Here is a 20,405-nt window from a genome sequence, read left to right on the forward strand (position 1 = left end):
ACTCAGACAGACCTCCGCACCCCGGCTCAGACAGACCTCCGCACCCCGGCTCAGACAGACCTCCCGCACCCCGGCTCAGACAGACCTCCGCACCCCGGCTCAGACAGACCTCCGCACCCCGGCTCAGACAGACCTCCGCACCCCGGCTCAGAGCCCACGGGACAGGAGGACGAAGAGGAAGAAAGAGTTTACCTCTGCTGGAGCCACCTGCACTGTGTTCCTCCTCCCACTGTTGTTGTTGAAGCCTGCTGCAGCTTGCCACTGCCAGCACCACCCAATGAGGGACCAGGTTGGCTGACCGGCATAACTGACAACAGCACAGGGCCAATCCTCGTGTCCGAGAGGCCGGCACTGCAGCCCTCAGGCTCCGCCTCCGCACGGATTCGGTCAGGAGGAAGGTGGAGCTACCGCCGGAGATGTCCTGTGGTGGTCTCCCTAATGCTCTCTGTCTCAGAAACTGTCCTGTGGTCCCATAATGCTCTCTGTCTTCAGAACTGTCCTGTGTCTCCATAATGCTCTCTGTCTCAGAACTGTCCTGTGGTCTCCCATAATGCTCTCTGTCTTCAGAACTGTCCTGTGGTTCTCCCATAATGCTCTCTGTCTCAGAACTGTCCTGTGGTCTCCCATAATGCTCTCTGTCTTCAGAACTGTCCTGTGGTCTCCCATAATGCTCTCTGTCTTCAGAACTGTCCTGTGGTCTCCCATAATGCTCTCTGTCTTCAGAACTGTCCTGTGGTCTCCCATAATGCTCTCTGTCCTGTAGTAGTCTTCCCAGACTCCTCTCTGGCGGGTGTGGACTGGTGCTCTGCTCTCTGGTTAGCCTGACATGACCTTCCCCGCTGTAGGCAGAGCTCTCATCTCTCTTCCTAACCCCCGGCAGCATGGAGTCAGAGGAGAGCGGGCCCAAAGCAATGAGGAGTGACTCCTTAGGTCCCCCACCCCGGCCCCACCAGAGGAGGATGGGAAGGAGGAATCCTGGAATCCTTCCGTCTTCCTCCTGAAGAGGGAGCAGGATGTCGTCGTCAGAGTGGAGGAGGTGGGAGGAGGCGCCAGAGGAGGAGGAGCCACCCGACACAATGTTTTCAGCCCGACCCAGCAAAAGCCTAATGTCCTGCAGAGTCTGGGAGCCTACGAAGGAATCGTCAGGATTACTACGATCCATGGTGGTGTTAACCTGGGGACAGGGTGCTACTGCTCTGTCGCCTGTACTGAGACAAGACGTCTCTGCCCTGTCGCTGTACTGAGACAAGACGTCTCTGTCCATGTCTCTGTATTGAGACAAGACGTCTCTGTCCCTGTATAAACTGTCTCGTCTCCATCTTTGTTTTAGTATAAGCTGTTTTTGACCCTGGCTCTGTACTGAGATAAGCTGTCAGAACTGGACTCAAGCCTCCCTGCCAGCTCTATAGTAGCCTGGTAGAGACATTAACTCTGCTGTCTCTCTGAGTGGCGCAGAGGACTGTAGGTCCGGAAGCATGCCAGGGTACTTTGATTATTTGGACTGTGGTGCAGGGATCTGGGAGAGGTGGAGGTCTTGGAGCTGGGTGGACTGTGGTGCAGGGAGCTGGTAGAGGTGGAGGTCTTGAGGCTGGGTGGACTGTGGTGCAGGAGCTGTAGAGGTGGAGTCTTGAGGCTGGGTGGACTGTGGTGCAGGGAGCTGGTAGAGGTGGAGGTCTTGAGGCTGGGGGACTGTGTGCAGGGAGGATGGCTGGAGACCATGAGGATCCTGCTGGGAGTCCTGGAGCACTGTGTTCTCCACTGAGATATCCAGGGGCAGAGGGCTATCCTCAGACTGCTCTGGCTGGGAGACCTGTCTCTGTCTGGTCCCGGAGACGGGGACAGGCAGTCCCTGGTGTTCTCTGCCTGGCTCCTTATGGTGATGGAGTGGAGGCTGTCCACACTGAGAGGTAGAGACATGCTTGAGGCCACAGACAGCAGCTGGACCTCGAGAACTCTCCTTTATGAGGGCTGTCGCCTGGGAACACCACGGGAGAAGAGAGGAAGTTACTTTATATACAACCAGGTGGGTCTAATCCTGAGTGCTGATTGGTTAAAACCGCATTCCAGACGGTGTCTATTCAACAAGTTGCCACCGGCTAAATCTATGATGTTAAAATTACTATTTACTCTGTTCCATTTGACCTGTGCAATCCACTGTCTCATCAGCCCAGCCAGGCAATTTATAAACTGGATCTCCACTATATGGAGACGAAGGTCAGCTAGTTTGAAGTGATGTGTTAGCTGTGTGTTGGCTGGCTCCTCTGAACAACAGTGTCCTGACGAGAGAACACATTTTCTATGCCAGGTGAAATCGAACTTTATTAGCTCATTGTTATGGATGTATCCAAATAAATGTCACTAGAAAACAGATTAAACAAAATGCAAATGCAGCTACTGTTGTTATTCTGTTTGACGTGACTGTAATTTAGCCGTAGTTGGATAGCTAGCAAGCAAAGGATAAGAATGTTGCCAGCCATTCTGGCAATGGAACATTTAGAACGAACGACTGGGTCGCGTCCATAGATACAGAACGACTGGGTCGCGTCCATAGATACAGAACGACTGGGTCGCGTCCATAGAGACAGAACAAAGAGACTGAATGTCTCTGGCAACTGAACCGGTTAGAACAAACGACCAGCCAGCTTGGGTAGCAACCCTAGATTTGTTTCAGAACTATATCTTGTGGACGGATGAAATGGTATCAAATAAATTCACAACGCTGTCCTTTAGGATGGTTACCTACCTACACCTACCTACCTACCTACCTACCTGCCTACCTTCAGAAGGCTGTCCTATAGGATGGGTACCTACCTACCTACCTACCTACCTACCTACCTTCAGAAGGCTGTCCTATAGGATATTACCTACCTACCTACCTACCTACCTACCTACCTTCAGAAGGCTGTCCTTTAGGATGGGTACCTACCTACCTACCTTCAGAAGGCTGTCCTTTAGGATGGTTACCTACCTACCTACCTTCAGAAGGCTGTCCTTTAGGATGGGTACCTACCTACCTACCTACCTTCAGAAGGCTGTCCTATAGGATGGTTACCTACCTACCTTCAGAAGGCTGTCCTTTAGGATGGGTACCTACCTACCTACCTACCTTCAGAAGGCTGTCCTATAGGATGGTTACCTACCTACCTACCTACCTTCAGAAGGCTGTCCTTTAGGATGATTACCTACCTACCTTCAGAAGGCTGTCCTTGAGATGGTTACCTACCTACCTACCTACCTACCTGCAGAAGGCTGTCCTTTAGGATGGGTACCTACCTTCAGAAGGCTGTGTGCTCTTGTTGCGTGCCAGTGGCTGTGGATCCCTTTATGGTGCACAGATCAGTGGGGAGAGAACTCTGGCTCTCTGATTGGCCCTCGAGGTCCAAAGGGATTGAGGATCGTAGAAGGAGATTGGTCGATCCCAAGGTTGTGAAGGTACATCTGCAGATCAGAATCAAAACAGTCATATACAGTGAGTCCATAAGAACATGTTATTGTATCGATATGGTGTTATTTTCAGATCAACACAGCAGAATGTTGGACACCTTCCCTCCTCACATAAGTTGTCAAATTAGTCTTACCGGAATCCTTTCTTCAATGTTGAGCTCCCTCTCCTTGTGTGGTGAGGAGGTTTGGAGGACCAGTACGGGCATAGTTATCCACCTCCAGACTGACCACAGAAGAAGCAGCCCTGACGGACAACCTCAAAGTTCTGCCCACTGTGACCACTGCCTGGGAGCTGAGAGGACGTCTCGGTTGATGACACGTTACTGAAGCGTCCCAGGCTGATGAAAGGAGAGGTCTCGGTTGGAGCACCACTGGGCTGTTCAGGTCTACCTCCTGACTGAACCCGGTCTGACCCTGACCCTCCCTGGGTCCTCTCCAACCCCTGGGCTGCCCTGGAGCGCTCTCCTCCTCTGTCTGTGTCTGGCTGCTGTCCTGGTCAGTGTGCGTCTGTGCATGCTGAGCTCTCTGGATAGACGTGACCACTGTGTTGAGGGAGGAGTGGAGACTGAGACCTGCCCAGGGGGATGGCCCTCCTACAGGCCCTGCTGTGTCCTCTCTCTCGGGAAGACCACTACCTGCTGCTCCCCTCTGGTAGGGGAGGAGGGTCCAGATTCACACCTGCTGAGGGTCTGGTTGCCCAGCTGTGGAAGACCCAGCATACGGGTCAGAGACTCAGAGACTGCATCGTAGGCCTTCTGCTTGGAGAGACTCCGGAGAAGCCCTGAAGAGACAGGTTGTCATAGAACGACATCTTGTTTGAACTCTGGTTGGCCTTCAGGCACCAACCTTCTGTAGGTAGTTGAGACTGGGGAGAGAATGGTGGCTTCTTCCTGAGGGCTCCTGTACTGTCTCTCTGGCAGGCAGAGTGGGGTCCGGGACAGGGGTGGCTCTATCAGCCAGGGTGACTACAGCAGGCTGGGGCTGGGAGGAGACTCTGGAGCCTGAAGAGCGATGAGAACCTCCATGTTAAAGGTGAGGGCAGACAGCTAGTGCTGGATCTGACTGGAGCGTGGGAGAACACACCTGGGTGGACTGGGACACGGGCTGGGGGAGGAGGCTCAGGAACGAGACGTCTGTTCTATGCCTGTCTGGTCCCTGAGGACCAGAGGTCTGTCTCCCTATGGCCTCGCTCCACACTGAACCCTGCTGAAAACTGGGCCCCGACCCCGACCCCGACCCTAACACACTGTCCAGTAGCCCTCTGGTCACGCTCAACCTCCCTTTGGCAGATCCAGTGGTTAAAACGTTAGGTGTATTGTGACAATGTCAGGTGTGTTGACTTCACTGTGTAAGGATGGTACGGGCCCACGGCTGGCACCTCTCTGGGTCTCTGCTCCAGGCTCAGAGTCCAGACTCCTCTCTGGCTCCGAGCAGAGCTGCCTGCAGAGCGCGTTACTGCTTTCATCCGGCTGGCTGCTCAGGGAACGGATGGTGATGTTGGAAATTTCAGACATCCGCGAAGACTGTTTATTTTGAGTTTCTCCGTCTTCTCAGAGAGACGGAGGCTCCTCCTTGAGGGCCTTCTCTTCTCCCTGTGACTGGTGGTGAGACGTCAGGCTGCAGCTCAGGTGAGACGTCAGGCTGCAGCTCAGGTGAGACGTCAGGCTGCAGCTCAGGTGAGACGTCAGGCTGCACTCTTTGGCTCACATCCCTCTCTTCTCTCAAGCCACCTGGTTGGAAACACAGCTGTCACTCCTGGATTCTCCCCAAAGAAGTTTGTCCTGTTGAGAGAGGTCTCAGAGGCAGAGGAGACAGCACTGCTGCTACCGCTGGGCATCCCAACGTCCTTCTGGAGCAGCTGCAGCAGCTTTCTAGCAGGATGTCGCCCTGAGAAGGAAGCGTTGTCGTCAGGGAGCACGGACAGAGGTCTGTCTGGGTCACGGAGACTGTACGTGTCTAGTGATCAGAATCAGAAACAGACTTTATTTCGCCCAAGACAATGTACATTTACACAGAATTTTACTTGGTGATATGGCAATGCAAGCAATAGAGAAAATATACAGACAGAATATAGACAGAGAGTCATTTACACAGTCTACATACAGTATACTATATATATAAAATATAAGATAGATATATATATATATACAGTATACTATATAATATATATATATAATATATATATATATATATATATAGATCTTCCCCTCCCTGCTACCGACCAGTACCCCAGAACGATGAGTCTTCTGCCCTCGTTATCTCTGACGGTGGCTGCGTAGCTGTCCTCCTCTGGTTGTCCCAACCCGTCACCAGGGACATGCTGTGTTCGGAGAGGGAGCAGCAGCTACTGGCCCTCTCCTCTGACTGAGACAGGGTGGACGTGTGACCCAGAGGGTGCTGAGACAGAAAGAATACATCTCTGACTGAGACAGAATAGCTAAAATCGTACCAAACACAAAACAAACTATGGACACTAAATTGGGGCAGCAGGTAGCCTCGAGATTAGAGCTTTGGGCCAGTAACTGAAAAGTCGCTGGTTCGAATCCCAGAGCAGACAAGGTGAAAAATATGTCACTTGTGCCCTTCAGCAGGCACTTAACCCTAATTGCTCCAGGGGCGCTGGTGACAATGGTGACCCTGGCCCCACTACCTGGTAGCTGTGATCATATTAAAAATTCACTTACAGTATGTTGTCTATTGTATAAATTTTTGTTTTTGATTCTTATATATGAACGTGTGGTGTTATGGAGAAGGGGGAGGTTGTTTATAAATTCATGTAAATTATGTCGAAGTTATCGCTGGACAACACCCTGCATTCTTGTCACAAAATCTACGATTACCTCATCCCCCGTAGTGTCTCTCATCTTCATACCAGCGTGATCTCTAACAATAGATACACTAGACCACAACGACCTTAAAGTAAAATTACTTACAGATGTGATGAAACATGATTTTAGAGACATTCTATTGTTTATGGAAAAGTGTTTATTTATAACTTAGATTTTTCTTGATTGTCTTACAACCAATGGTATGTCACCAACTCATAACTAAGTGCCTTGAAATCTCGTCCCAGAGATCTACATGCGTTTATATTTTCTTCTGAGTTTTCTATGTCTTTTGTGTTTCACACGCTGCGTCTGTGTATAACAAGAACATACCTATTCATCGCTTCACCATGAGGTGCGATCGTAAATGTTATGCAGTTTTTGAGTACAGCCTTCCGATTTATGTCTTCATTTGGTGATCTGAGTGGTTGGTGGTTTAGCATCCATTTAGCTTTCTCTATCTTTGGCAATGGCGTATACTAGCTTGTCCACCTTTAGGTCTGTCATGGATCTGGTTGAATGGACTGTTTCAGCATACAAATGTATGTCTCTATTGACTACTCGCTAATACAGCGATGCTAGTCTTAATCCATTTACTCTATAGTGAATATCTCGACTCTGACTAGAAGGTACGTGTCAGCTCAAAACCAGTCCAATTTAGTCTCTGACTTGAATGCTTGGTCTTTATAGCGCAAAGTTGTGTGCTACGTTATGCATATTTACCCTGTATATTTTAGTCTCTCAAAAAGTCGAATTCTTAGGCCGAGCCTTGGGGTGGTGTCAGCTCCATTTAGTTCTGTGATATTTCTGGGTTTTTGAGATGATTAGCAGTCGCATTTCAATATCTTGTGGATTCTACGTCTATCAACAGTGAATTTGTACCGCTCCATTAAGCCTCTGTATTTCTGGTAAAAGTGCCTTATTTCCTGGTGTTATCTTCTCATTCATAGCTCTGTGATCTTGTGTGGTAGCTCCCATGATGTGAGCTCTGTCGACTGCGTAGTGAGTGGAGACTTATGAGCTCCATGTTTAGACTCTTCTCGTTGTGATTCTTCGGTAGAGTGTTGTGGAGCAATTCGATTTACCTCTTGTGAAAAACTGTCCACCAGTGTTCCTATCATCCTGATTCAACCACCCAGTACCCCCTAAAAAAAAATTCACTTACAGACTGTCCGAATTAACTAGGTCTATGAGTGTTAGTGCATCCGAGTTTAGTGTGCGTGTGTTTGGAGAAATCTAGGTGTGTGTTTTTTAGCTCCATGTGTACTCTTGTCCCTACATTTTGGTGTTATGCGTCCAACAATTAAGCTCTGTCCTGATGATCATGGTACTGCCCAGGCATGGTTAGTCTCTTCATTCCTAGCTATCCTATCTTGATTTGTTCTGATTTTTTTCTTAAACCCCAGTACTTAAAAGGTGAGATGTCTTAGCCTACCTTATCTAGTAGAGGCGTTCTATGATCCCATAGGTACATTCGAATTTGGTAGGATTGTCTAGCGTCCATTTTAAGCTCTGTGTGAAAATTAAGTGTGGTTGGTTTGATATATGCTTCCCATTGTTATGGCATCTCTGTGTTACTCCCTATGTGGATGTGGTGTAGTTAGCTTCCATTTAGCTTTCTTGAGAATCTGGGTGCGTCGCTTCAGAGACTCCATTTTAGTCCCGTCTATTGTTTGATCTCAGGTGATCATGATCTTCCTATTTTAGCTCTGTAGGAGTCTCTGTTTTTGGATAGAGTGTTTAGGCTCCATTTCGGTCTCATGTCTTTCCTTGTATGTTGGTGTCTAAGCCCTGATTTTAGAGGCTTGAGTATATCTTTGGTAAAGTGTTATTCTGATTTTTCTATATTGTTGCCAACTGGCTCGAGAAGCTATCTCGCTTTCTATCATCGGCTCTCCGAAAAAGAGATTTAAGGCACCCTTTCGCTTACGCCTGTGATCCTTTAGCAGAAAAAAAATAACATGTTCCAATGTCTTTTTGTGCTATTTATGATAAATTACTGATGAATTTAGAGTTATTTGCGTTTATAATCGGATGCGGACATAAGTCCGTCCATTGTTTCTAGATCTTTATTTCTGTAATGTCTTGAATTACACTTGCTCAGATAACGAGGCTATGGATACCTACACCAGTCGTGATATATTCCCTATCATCCACTGATTTAACAGCATTAGAAAGTTTGACAAAACTCATAACATCGTTATAATTTCACCCCCTACAGTAAATCTAATGGAAGCTTTGCGCCGATGAACGGATCCCATCAGAGGTTTTGCCTTCCACCCAATACAATGTGAACTACTGAATCGCCACGCTTGCGTTGCGTACCACTGTAAGCAAAAACGCCGTGGGGTTAGGAAACATGGGCTACTAGTCGGTATTCCAATGTGCAACCTTGCCTGGAGCACTGTGGCTCCCTGACGAATCACAATGCCTTCGCAAGACAGTTCCCGTGATGACTACATCCCCTGCCGCCATCTTACTACAACCCTAAGCCTTAGCTACTCACTGGCAATAATCCAGTCAATTCCTTCAGCTCATACAATAAGGTGATTGAAGGAAATTGCCCCGAGCATACGAAAGCGTAGCAATTGCACATGATAGATAAGGCTAATCCTAGTCGGATTTATTTGCAAACAAGTTGCTTTATTCTTCGCTTGTCTATTCGCAAGATATGACATGCTAACTCATGGGACGCTAATCTCGGGAGCATCCTTGCGCTGGCAGCACACGTCGTTGGCTTTCCCCAGTTCGATGCATTCGCTATCGCTCCTGGACAGTTAAAAACAACATCTTTCACTGCACGTTAAAGAAAAATGTCAGCTTACCCAGGCACGGTGGCGGGTCGAGAATAGCATGATGTAGTGATGGAATAACTGTATAGATGAAGAAGTGTTGAGTCAATAATCCTCATGAGACAATTCACAACATGGAACTCAAAGTTCTATCTACACTGTGTATCTTCGCTGACCTCTAGAGAGCTCTTATCTCGAAACAATGTCTCCATATTACTATGGTCGATATTTCCCGCTGAATTTTTGATCTACCAAGGAAGACTTTCTCTGTCATTTTATCTGAAAAAATACATGCGAGACCGTCTTAATTATCCTGTATTTCTTTCTCCACAAACCCAAGCAGACAACAATCGAGGATGGCCTTCTGTCTGAATGGAACGAACTTTATAAAGTTGACTCTTTGTATTCACTGAACTGAGTGATATCAAATGCCTACACACTCCGCTAGAAGAGCCCTTGCTGAGTCGTAGATGAGGCGGATTTTTAACAACACCAGAGCTAATCTAGAAAAAATCAATTAAGACCTCCTCTAAATCTCATTCTGCAACAATATTAATACGACTCCCCCGCTTTACCAAGGTCACTGAAAAAAAAAACAAAACACTAGATCATTTGTCTATCCTTACCCAGAGGTGAGTTTGACACATCAAAATCTCCGCGACGCTGATATTTAGTGAGAAGTGTCCGTTCTCTCCACGTCGCCCCCTATATCAAGGAAAATGCTGTACTCACGTATCTCTCATTTGTTGATCCAGTCCATACTTAATCCTAGTATTACTCACAAACAAACATAATAGCTGTCCACAAGGCTACAGGCTCTGTTCCAACACGACGTGTCCTGGTGTACACTTATCAATCCTGTACTTGAATCCAACGCCAGTCACGTCTTAGACTAATACGATCAAATACATCAGCGGATTGTGAACAGATAGTGGATCAAGTTTCCGTGCCCATCAACATGAGCGTTATAGAGCTTCCAACATGCGAAAAATTGTATATTGTGATTGTCCTAGCGGAATATAGCTCAGATCTCTGGGTGAGAGACATTCGAGTTTCATATAGAGTAGTTGCTTATTGGAGACGAAAATGGTGCCTGCTGAACTTTCATGCTATATTTCAACAATGATTCTGCAAGCAGCATAATTAAACTATTGTACAACCAAACCAGAGACTTAATCCTCTGTGGTGGTGTTGCAATTGACAGATCCGAGTTCTAGAGTATCGCGTCTGTTTGTAAAGCTGAGAAAAGCAGTGGCTACGTAACTCGCGACTTATTGCTGCCATATTAATCGCAGTGTGCCAACTGCTGCAAAAAGGGACACAGCGAACTAGGCACATAGAGTGTTTCTAATCCCATCCTCGTGATTAAAACTAACAAACAGAGTAGCCTGATAATAATCATCATTCGACCCTTAACAGGGGCAATCAAGAGCATCAGGCCCTCATGAAGATCCCCATGGTATATTCATGGAAGGACATATGATATCGGTATAGTACAGCAAGTTTCAATTCAAATTCTCATGTACTCATGTATCCCCAGATGTTGGTCAAACTTTGCCTGGCTTAGGAGAATACCTACCGATCAACTCCAACCGAGGGTTCCTATCATCCCTGAATTTTACAAAAAGAAACCCCCCAGTGTACTGGAAGCGAAAAACCCTGTCACTTACGAGTGTCATTGCTGCCAATGACAGAAGCTAACAACTACTTTTAAGTTATGTCTGCTTTGCTACTGGCAAACAATGTTTGTTGTAGTAGATTCATACTAGCTAGTGCCATCTGCCACATGTTCGCCCAACTGCCTGCACTACCAAAACTCTGCCAGGGTGCTCTTCCTTCCCACTGCAGATCCCAGTGACGGCTTGATTAAGAAAAACCGAAGTTACCAATAGAGTAAAATTAACATTTAAACATCGGTTACCACCTCCAGCAAGCTTGCTAGGCCACATGACAAGGCATCCCCTTTTAAAGACCGCGCTCTCTGGCATTGAAGTGACAAATGTTTCGTTAGCTGACTCTCTCTAACATACATCTGATATTTCTCGCATGCTCTTCCGTTTTTGAGAAAGTGCTTCTAAATGTTTATCGATGTATTTCAACAATGATTTGGTGCAGCTTGTTTGAAAAGTGCTTATTTCCGTTGTTTCAAATCTATCATGGACATCTTTAGAGGAACGGTGTTATGCGAAAGTGCGGGTCTATTTCTTGTAGTCGAGAATGCCCGTCTGAAAGGTGTTCTGCTCGAGAACAACGTCGCTTGTGGCGGGAACGTGTTCCACAGTGTTTAACCATATACAGTTCTCTAATTAATAATCTAGTTTTAACTCCACACCAAATGAAAAGTGAATTACGAGACGTATCCCGAGCGAGGTTTTCAGTATAGCGGAAAGCGCCGTGTATCTCTTTGATAGGCAGCTACTGTTTAGGGAAATATAGTGTGCGTCTTTACATATTACTCGTGGGGCAATAATAATAGCTAGAGCGTGATATGCGCGAGTCTTCGTGTTTTGTGAGAGAAGAGCTGACTACATATCTGTCATCTCGCAGCACTCTCGGAGCTTCGGTTTTTGAGTATATTCGTGTTCTGTTAATCTCTCTCTTGGTTTTGACTTGTTCAGACCCTGCCCCATATGACCTCTTGTTTGATCTGAGCTGTGTTTTATGGAATATGCGAGACATACGGATTTTTTGTTCCTGTAATTCGTGGAGCTTAGTTCTCGTTTGATTGACCTTGCTTGCAACGTTGACGAGACAATACCGCTTCTCGAGTCATTCTCTGCACTCTGCTGTTACTCTCTGTTCACCTTGCCCTGGTTAAAACAGCTCAATGTAGAACTTACGCGTACTATTAACAAGTATCATCAACAGCTGTGCGACTTACAGATGTGTGCTGGCGTCAAATCACGACGTATTGTATTCTAGGTGTTCATTGGAAGTTTTTTTATGCAGTACGAAGTTGTGCGTGTTTGTGTAGTTACTTCATTGCGTCATGTACTTCTTCAAAATGATGATTTGCAACTTCTGCGTCCTCGGAATCACATAGTCCACAGTGTTATCACTATTCATCGTCCTGCAATTATATACTTGTTGAGATACACTCAAAGAATGCAGTGAATACCAATCTCTCTAAACAGCCGCAGTCATCAAACATGATGTTGAAAGTCGCATTGCATACTCGGTGTGAAAAAAGTCTGTTGATCAAAGTTTTCGGTGTCATGGTGTACACCCAAGACGTTAATTACTGGACGCTTGAGCCTTTTTGAGAGACATGTGTGGCTTCTATTTTACGTTATTCTTCCTAGATTCTTGTATGGATGTGCGAGGACTATGTTATATTTGCAAAGTGATGCGTAAGTCTTTCTGTGTGCTGAATCAACAAAATGGAGTCGTGGTCAGCTTTTCCGAAGGGGGGCGGGGGAGGCCTTATATGCGTCGCGGAAATTAGTATAACAATGATCTAGGGTTTTTCCAGCCCTGAGTGCACAATCGATATGCTGATAGAATTTAGGGAGTTTTGTTTTAGATTAGCCTTGTTAAAAATCCCCAGCTACGATGAATAGCAGCCTCAGGGGTGTGGTTTCCAGTTTACAAAGAGTCAGATAAAGTTCGTTCAGGGCCATCGATGTGTCTGCTTGGGGGGAATATATACGGCTGTGATTATGATTGAAGAGAATTCCCTTGGTAGATAATGCGGTCGACATTTGATTGTGAGGAGTTCTAGATCAGTGACAGAATGACTTGAGTTCCTGTGTGTTGTTATATGATCACACCACTTCTCGTTAATCATAAGGCATACCCCCCCGCCCCCTCTTCTTACCGGAAAGATGTTTGTTTCTGTCGGCGCGATGCATGAAGAAACCAGCTGGCTGCACCGACTCCGTTAGCGTCCCTTGATTAGCCATGTTTCCGTGAAGCAGAGCACGTTGCAATCCCTGATGTCTCTCTGGAATGCTACCCGTGCTCGGATTTCATCAACCTTATGTCAAGAGACTGGACATTTGGGAGTAGTATGCTAGGAGTGGAGCGCGATGTGCCCGTCTCCGAAGCCTGACCACGAGACCGCCTCGTTTGCCCCTTTTCCGGCGTCGCACAGGGTCGCCGGCTGGGATCAGAATCCATTGTATTGGGTGGAAGGCAAAAACACTGGATCCGTTTTCGGAAAGTCTATATTCCTGGTAGAACGATGATGAGTTGACGTTAAATCGTATATTCAGTAGTTCCTCCCGACTGTATGTAATGAAACCTAAAGATTACCTGGGTACCGATGTAAGAAATAACACATAAAAAAACAAAAAACTGCATATTTTCCAAGGAACGCGAAGCGAGGCGGCCATCTCTTTTCGGCGCCGGAACCCAAGTTATGGAGCTAACACCACTAGATCACAGAGCCAAATGGGAGCTAACACCACCAGATCACAGAGCTAAATGGAGCTAACACCACCAGATCACAGAGCTAAATGGAGCTTAACACCACCAGATCACAGAGCTAAATGGAGCTAACACCACCAATTCACAGAGCTAAATGGAGCTAACACCACCAGATCACAGAGCTAAATGGAGCTAACACCACCAGATCACAAAGCTAAATGGAGCTTGACACCACCAGATCACAGAGTAAATGGAGCTAACACCACCAGATCACAGAGCTAAATGGAGCTAACACCACCAGATCACAGAGCTAAATGGAGCTAACACCACCAGATCACAGAGCTAAATGGAGCTAACACCACCAGATTCACAGAGCCTAAATGGATGCTAACACCACCAGATCACAGAGCTAAATGGAGCTAACACCACCAGATCACAGAGCTAAATGGAAACCACCACCAGATCACAGAGCTAAATGGAGCTAACACCACCAGATCACAGAGCTAAATGGACTAACACCACCAGATCACAGAGCTAAATGGAGCTAACACCACCAGATCACAGAGCTAAATGTGAGCTACACCACCAGATCACAGAGCTAAATGGAGCTAACACCAACCAGATCACAGAGCTAAATGGAGCTAACACCACCAGATCACAGAGCTAAATGACCTAACACACCACCAGATCACAGAGCTAAATGGAGCTAACACCACCAGATCACAGAGCTAAATGGAGCTAACACCACCAGATCACAGAGCTAAATGGAGCTGACACCACCAGCGGAAACAAAGAATAAACAGAAAATAAACATTGTCTGGTGAAATTGTTTAGTGGATCTGGTAGCAACAAGACAATTATAATAATAACTTAGGGGGTGTTTATATTTGTCCTGTTAGACAACGGGTACAAGTATGTATTGGAAATGTGTGTCTCGCATATCCCAACTTCCCCTTAGACGCCCCTAGGTAGTGGGGCCAGGGTCACCATTGTCACCAGCGCCCCTGGAGCAATTAGGGTTAAGTGCCTTGCTGAAGGGCACAAGTGACATATTTTTCACCTTGTCTGCTCTGGGATTCGAACCAGCGACTTTTCAGTTACTGGCCCAAAGCTCTAATCTCGAGGCTACCTGCTGCCCCAATTTAGTGTCCATAGTTTGTTTTGTGTTTGGTACGATTTATGCTTATTCTGTCTCAGTCAGAGATGTATTCTTTCTGTCTCAGCACCCTCTGGGTCACACGTCCACCCTGTCTCAGTCAGAGGAGAGGGCCAGTAGCTGCTGCTCCCTCTCCGAACACAGCATGTCCCCTGGTGACGGGTTGGGACAACCAGAGGAGGACAGCTACGCAGCCACCGTCAGAGATAACGAGGGGCAGAAGACTCATCGTTCTGGGGTACTGGTCGGTAGCAGGGAGGGGAAGATCTATATATATATATATATATATATATATATATATATATATATATATAGTATACTGTATATATATATATATCTATCTATATATTTATATATATAGTATACTGTATGTAGACTGTGTAAATGACTCTCTGTCTATATTCTGTCTGTATATTTTCTCTATTGCTTGCATTGCCATATCACCAAGTAAAATTCTGTGTAAATGTACATGTCCTTGGGCGAAATAAAGTCTGTTTCTGATTCTGATCACTAGACACGTACCAGTCTCCGTGACCCAGACAGACCTCTGTCCGTGCTCCCTGACGACAACGCTTCCTTCCTCAGCGGCGACATCCCTGCTAGAAAGCTGCTGCAGCTGCTCCAGAAGGACGTTGGGATGCCCAGCGGTAGCAGCAGTGCTGTCTCCTCTGCCTCTGAGACCTCTCTCAACAGGACAAACTTCTTTGGGGGAGAATCCAGGAGTGACAGCTGTGTTTCCAAACCAGGTGGCTTGAGAGAAGAGAGGGATGTGAGCCAAAGAGTGCAGCCTGACGTCTCACCTGAGCTGCAGCCTGACGTCTCACCTGAGCTGCAGCCTGACGTCTCACCTGAGCTGCAGCCTGACGTCTCACCACCAGTCACAGGGAGAAGAGAAGGCCCTCAAGGAGGAGCCTCCGTCTCACCTGAGAAGACGGAGAAACTCAAAAGTAAACAGTCTTCGCGGATGTCTGAAATTTCCAACATCACCATCCGTTCCCTGAGCAGCCAGCCGGATGAAAGCAGTAACGCGCTCTGCAGGCAGCTCTGCTCGGAGCCAGAGAGGAGTCTGGACTCTGAGCCTGGAGCAGAGACCCAGAGAGGTGCCAGCCGTGGGCCCGTACCATCCTTACACAGTGAAGTCAACACACCTGACATTGTCACCAATACACCTAACGTTTTAACCACTGGATCTGCCAAAGGGAGGTTGAGCGTGACCAGAGGGCTACTGGACAGTGTGTTAGGGGTCGGGGTCGGGGTCGGGGCCCAGTTTTCAGCAGGGTTCAGTGTGGAGCGAGGCCATAGGGAGACAGACCTCTGGTCCTCAGGGAACCAGACAGGCATAGAACAAGACGTCTCGTTCCTGAGCCTCCTCCCCCAGCCCGTGTCCCAGTCCACCCCAGGTGTGTTCCTCCACGCTCCAGTCAGATCCAGCACTAAGCTGTCTGCCCTCACCTTTAACATGGAGGTCTCTCATCGCTCTTCAGGCTCCAGAGTCTCCTCCCAGCCCCAGCCTGCTGTAGTCACCCTGGCTGATAGAGCCACCCCTGTCCCGGACCCCACTCTGCCTGCCAGAGAGACAGTACAGGAGCCCTCAGGAAGAAGCCACCATTCTCTCCCCAGTCTCAACTACCTACAGAAGGTTGGTGCCTGGAAGGCCAACCAGAGTTCAAACAAGATGTCGTTCTATGACAACCTGTCTCTTCAGGGCTTCTCCGGAGTCTCTCCCAAGCAGAAGGCCTACGATGCAGTCTCTGAGTCTCTGACCCGTATGCTGGGTCTTCCACAGCTGGGCAACCAGACCCTCAGCAGGTGTGAATCTGGACCCTCCTCCCCTACCAGAGGGGAGGCAGCAGGTAGTGGTCTTCCCGAGAGAGAGGACACAGCAGGGCCTGTAGGAGGGCCATCCCCCCTGGGCAGGTCTCAGTCTCACTCCTCCCTCAACACAGTGGTCACGTCTATCCAGAGAGCTCAGCATGCACAGACGCACACTGACCAGGACAGCAGCCAGACACAGACAGAGGAGGAGAGCGCTCCAGGGCAGCCCAGGGAGTTGGAGAGGACCCAGGGAGGGTCAGGGTCAGACCGGGTTCAGTCAGGAGGTAGACCTGAACAGCCCAGTGGTGCTCCAACCGAGACCTCTCCTTTCATCAGCCTGGGACGCTTCAGTAACGTGTCATCAAACCGAGACGTCCTCTCCAGCTCCCAGGACAGTGGTCACAGTGGGCAGAACTTTGAGGTGTCCGTCAGGGCTGCTTCTTCTGTGGTCAGTCTGGAGGTGGATAACTATGCCCCGTACTGGTCCTCCAAACCCTCCTCACCACACAAGGAGAGGGAGCTCAACATTGAAGAAAGGATTCCGGTAAGACTAATTTGACAACTTATGTGAGGAGGGAAGGTGTCCAACATTCTGCTGTGTTGATCTGAAAATAACACCATATCGATACAATAACATGTTCTTATGGACTCACTGTATATGACTGTTTTGATTCTGATCTGCAGATGTACCTTCACAACCTTGGGATCGACCAATCTCCTTCTACGATCCTCAATCCCTTTGGACCTCGAGGGCCAATCAGAGAGCCAGAGTTCTCTCCCACTGATCTGTGCACCATAAAGGGATCCACAGCCACTGGCACGCCAACCAAGAGCACACAGCCTTCTGAAGGTAGGTAACCCATCCTAAAGGACAGCCTTCTGCAGGTAGGTAGGTAGGTAGGTAGGTAACCATCCTAAAGGACAGCCTTCTGAAGGTAGGTAGGTAATCATCCTAAAGGACAGCCTTCTGAAGGTAGGTAGGTAGGTAACCATCCTATAGACAGCCTTCTGAAGGTAGGTAGGGTAGGTACCCATCCTAAAGGACAGCCTTCTGAAGGTAGGTAGGTAAACATCCTATAGGACAGCCTTCTGAAGGTAGGTAGGTAGGTAGGTACCATCCATAAGGACACTGCCTTCTGAAGGTAGGTAGGTAGGTACCCATCCTAAAGGACAGCCTTCTGAAGGTAGGTAGGTAGGTAGGTAGGTAGGTAGGTAATCATCCTATAGGACAGCCTTCTGAAGGTAGGTAGGTAGGTAGGTAGGTAGGTAGGTACCCATCCTATAGGACAGCCTTCTGAAGGTAGGCAGGTAGGTAGGTAGGTAGGTAGGTAGGTAGGTAGGTAACCATCCTAAAGGACAGCGTTGTGAATTTATTGATACCATTTCATCCGTCCACAAGATATAGTTCTGAAACAAATCTAGGGTTGCTACCCAAGCTGGCTGGTCGTTTGTTCTACCGGTTCAGTTGCCAGAGACATTCAGTCTCTTTGTTCTGTCTCTATGGACGCGACCCAGTCGTTCTGTATCTATGGACGCGACCCAGTCGTTCTGTATCTATGGACGCGACCCAGTCGTTCGTTCTAAATGTTCCATTGCCAGAATGGCTGGCAACATTCTTATCCTTTGCTTGCTAGCTATCCAACTACGGCTAAATTACAGTCACGTCAAACAGAATAACAACAGTAGCTGCATTTGCATTTTGTTTAATCTGTTTTCTAGTGACATTTATTTGGATACATCCATAACAATGAGCTAATGAAGTTCGATTTCACCTGGCATAGAAAATGTGTTCTCTCGTCAGGACACTGTTGTTCAGAGGAGCCAGCCAACAACACAGCTAACACAATCACTTCAAACTAGCTGACCTTCGTCTCCATATAGTGGAGATCCAGTTTATAAATTGCCTGGCTGGGCTGATGAGACAGTGGATTGCACAGGTCAAATGGAACAGAGTAAATAGTAATTTTAACATCATAGATTTAGCCGGTGGCAACTTGTTGAATAGACACCGTCTGGAATGCGGTTTTAACCAATCAGCACTCAGGATTAGACCCACCTGGTTGTATAATAAAGTAACTTCCTCTCTTCTCCCGTGGTGTTCCCAGGCGACAGCCCTCATAAAGGAGAGTTCTCGAGGTCCAGCCTGCTGTCTGTGGCCTCAAGCATGTCTCTACCTCTCAGTGTGGACAGCCTCCATCTCCATCCCATAAGGAGCCAGGCAGAGAACACCAGGGACTGCCTGTCCCCGTCTCCGGGACCAGACAGAGACAGGTCTCCCAGCCAGAGCAGTCTGAGGATAGCCCTCTGCCCCCTGGATATCTCAGTGGAGAACACAGTGCTCCAGGACTCCCAGCAGGATCCTCATTGTCTCCAGCCATCCTCCCCTGCACCACAGTCCACCCAGCCTCAAGACCTCCACCTCTACCAGCTCCCTGCACCACAGTCCACCCAGCCTCAAGACCTCCACCTCTACCAGCCCCAGATCCCTGCACCACAGTCCAATAATCAAAGTACCCTGGCATGCTTCCGGACCTACAGTCCTCTGCGCCACTCAGAGAGACAGCAGAGTTAATGTCTCTACCCAGGCTACTATAGAGCTGGCAGGGAGGCTTGAGTCCAGTTCTGACAGCTTATCTCAGTACAGAGCACAGGGTCAAAAACAGCTTTACTCAAAACAAAGATGGAGACCGAGACAGTTTATACAGGGACAGAGACGTCTTGTCTCAATACAGAGACATGGACAGAGACGTCTTGTCTCAGTACAGCGACAGGGACAGAGACGTCTTGTCTCAGTACAGCGACAGAGCAGTAGCACCCTGTCCCCAGGTTAACACCACCATGGATCGTAGTAATCCTGACGATTCCTTCGTAGGCTCCCAGACTCTGCAGGACATTAGGCTTTTGCTGGGTCGGGCTGAAAACATTGTGTCGGGTGGCTCCTCCTCCTCTGGCGCCTCCTCCCACCTCCTCCACTCTGACGACGACATCCTGCTCCTCTCTTCAGGAGGAAGACGGAAGGATTCCAGGATTCCTCCTTCACCTCCTCCTCTGGTGGGGCCGGGGTGGGGGACCTAAGGAGTCACTCCTCATTGCTTTGGGCCCGCTCTCCTCTGACTCCATGCTGCCGGGGGTTAGGAAGAGAGATGAGAGCTCTGCCTACAGCGGGGAAGGTCATGTCAGGCTAACCAGAGAAGCAGAGCACCAGTCCACACCCGCCAGAGAGGAGTCTGGGAGACTACTACAGGACAGAGAGCATTATGGGAGACCACAGGACAGTTCTGAAGACAGAGAGCATTATGGGAGACCACAGGACAGTTCTGAAGACAGAGAGCATTATGGGAGACCACAGGACAGTTCTGAAGACAGAGAGCATTATGGGAGACCACAGGACAGTTCTGAGACAGAGAGCATTATGGGAGACCACAGGACAGTTCTGAAGACAGAGAGCATTATGGGAGACCACAGGACAGTTCTGAAGACAGAGAGCATTATGGGAGACACAGGACAGTTCTGAAGACAGAGAGCATTATGGGACCACAGGACAGTTTCTGAAGACAGAGAGCATTATGGGAGACCACCACAGGACATCTCCGGCGGTAGCTCCACCTTCCTCCTGACCGAATCCGTGCGGAGGCGGAGCCTGAGGGCTGCAGTGCCGGCCTCTCGGACACGAGGATTGGCCCTGTGCTGTTGTCAGTTATGCCGGTCAGCCAACCTGGTCCCTCATTGGGTGGTGCTGGCAGTGGCAAGCTGCAGCAGGCTTCAACAACAACAGTGGGAGGAGGGAACACAGTGCAGGTGGCTCCAGCAGAGGTAAACTCTTCTTCCTCTTCGTCCTCCTGTCCCGTGGGCTCTGAGCCGGGGTGCGGAGGTCTGTCTGAGCCGGGGTGCGGAGGTCTGTCTGAGCCGGGGTGCGGAGGTCTGTCTGAGCCGGGGGTGCGGGAGGTCTGTCTGAGCCGGGGTGCGGAGGTCTGTCTGAGCCGGGGTGCGGAGGTCTGTCTGAGT

At 48.5% G+C, this 20,405-nt stretch overlaps 1 protein-coding gene across 4 annotated transcripts in view; it reads left to right on the plus strand.

Moving 5' to 3' along the window:
- The window catches only part of alms1 (ALMS1 centrosome and basal body associated protein), a 29,986-nt gene extending 9,588 nt beyond the window's left edge, over positions 1-20,398 (plus strand). The window contains exons 6-10 of one of the 4 annotated variants that reach the window (XR_011476446.1): positions 14,653-14,829; positions 15,100-16,944; positions 17,085-17,250; positions 18,506-19,869; positions 19,946-20,398. Coding sequence is in view for 2 of the 4 variants with exons in the window: in XM_070440037.1 (XP_070296138.1) it covers positions 14,653-14,829; positions 15,100-16,944; positions 17,085-17,250; positions 18,506-18,972 (2,655 nt within the window). In the remaining 2 variants the exon portion in view is untranslated. The other 3 variants (XR_011476448.1, XM_070440037.1, XM_024140454.2) reach the window with 3 other exon arrangements.
- Positions 20,399-20,405: the final 7 nt, after the last annotated feature.

The sequence above is a fragment of the Salvelinus sp. IW2-2015 genome, unplaced genomic scaffold (genome assembly GCF_002910315.2).
Source record: "Salvelinus sp. IW2-2015 unplaced genomic scaffold, ASM291031v2 Un_scaffold2145, whole genome shotgun sequence".
Taxonomy (NCBI): domain Eukaryota; kingdom Metazoa; phylum Chordata; class Actinopteri; order Salmoniformes; family Salmonidae; genus Salvelinus; species Salvelinus sp. IW2-2015.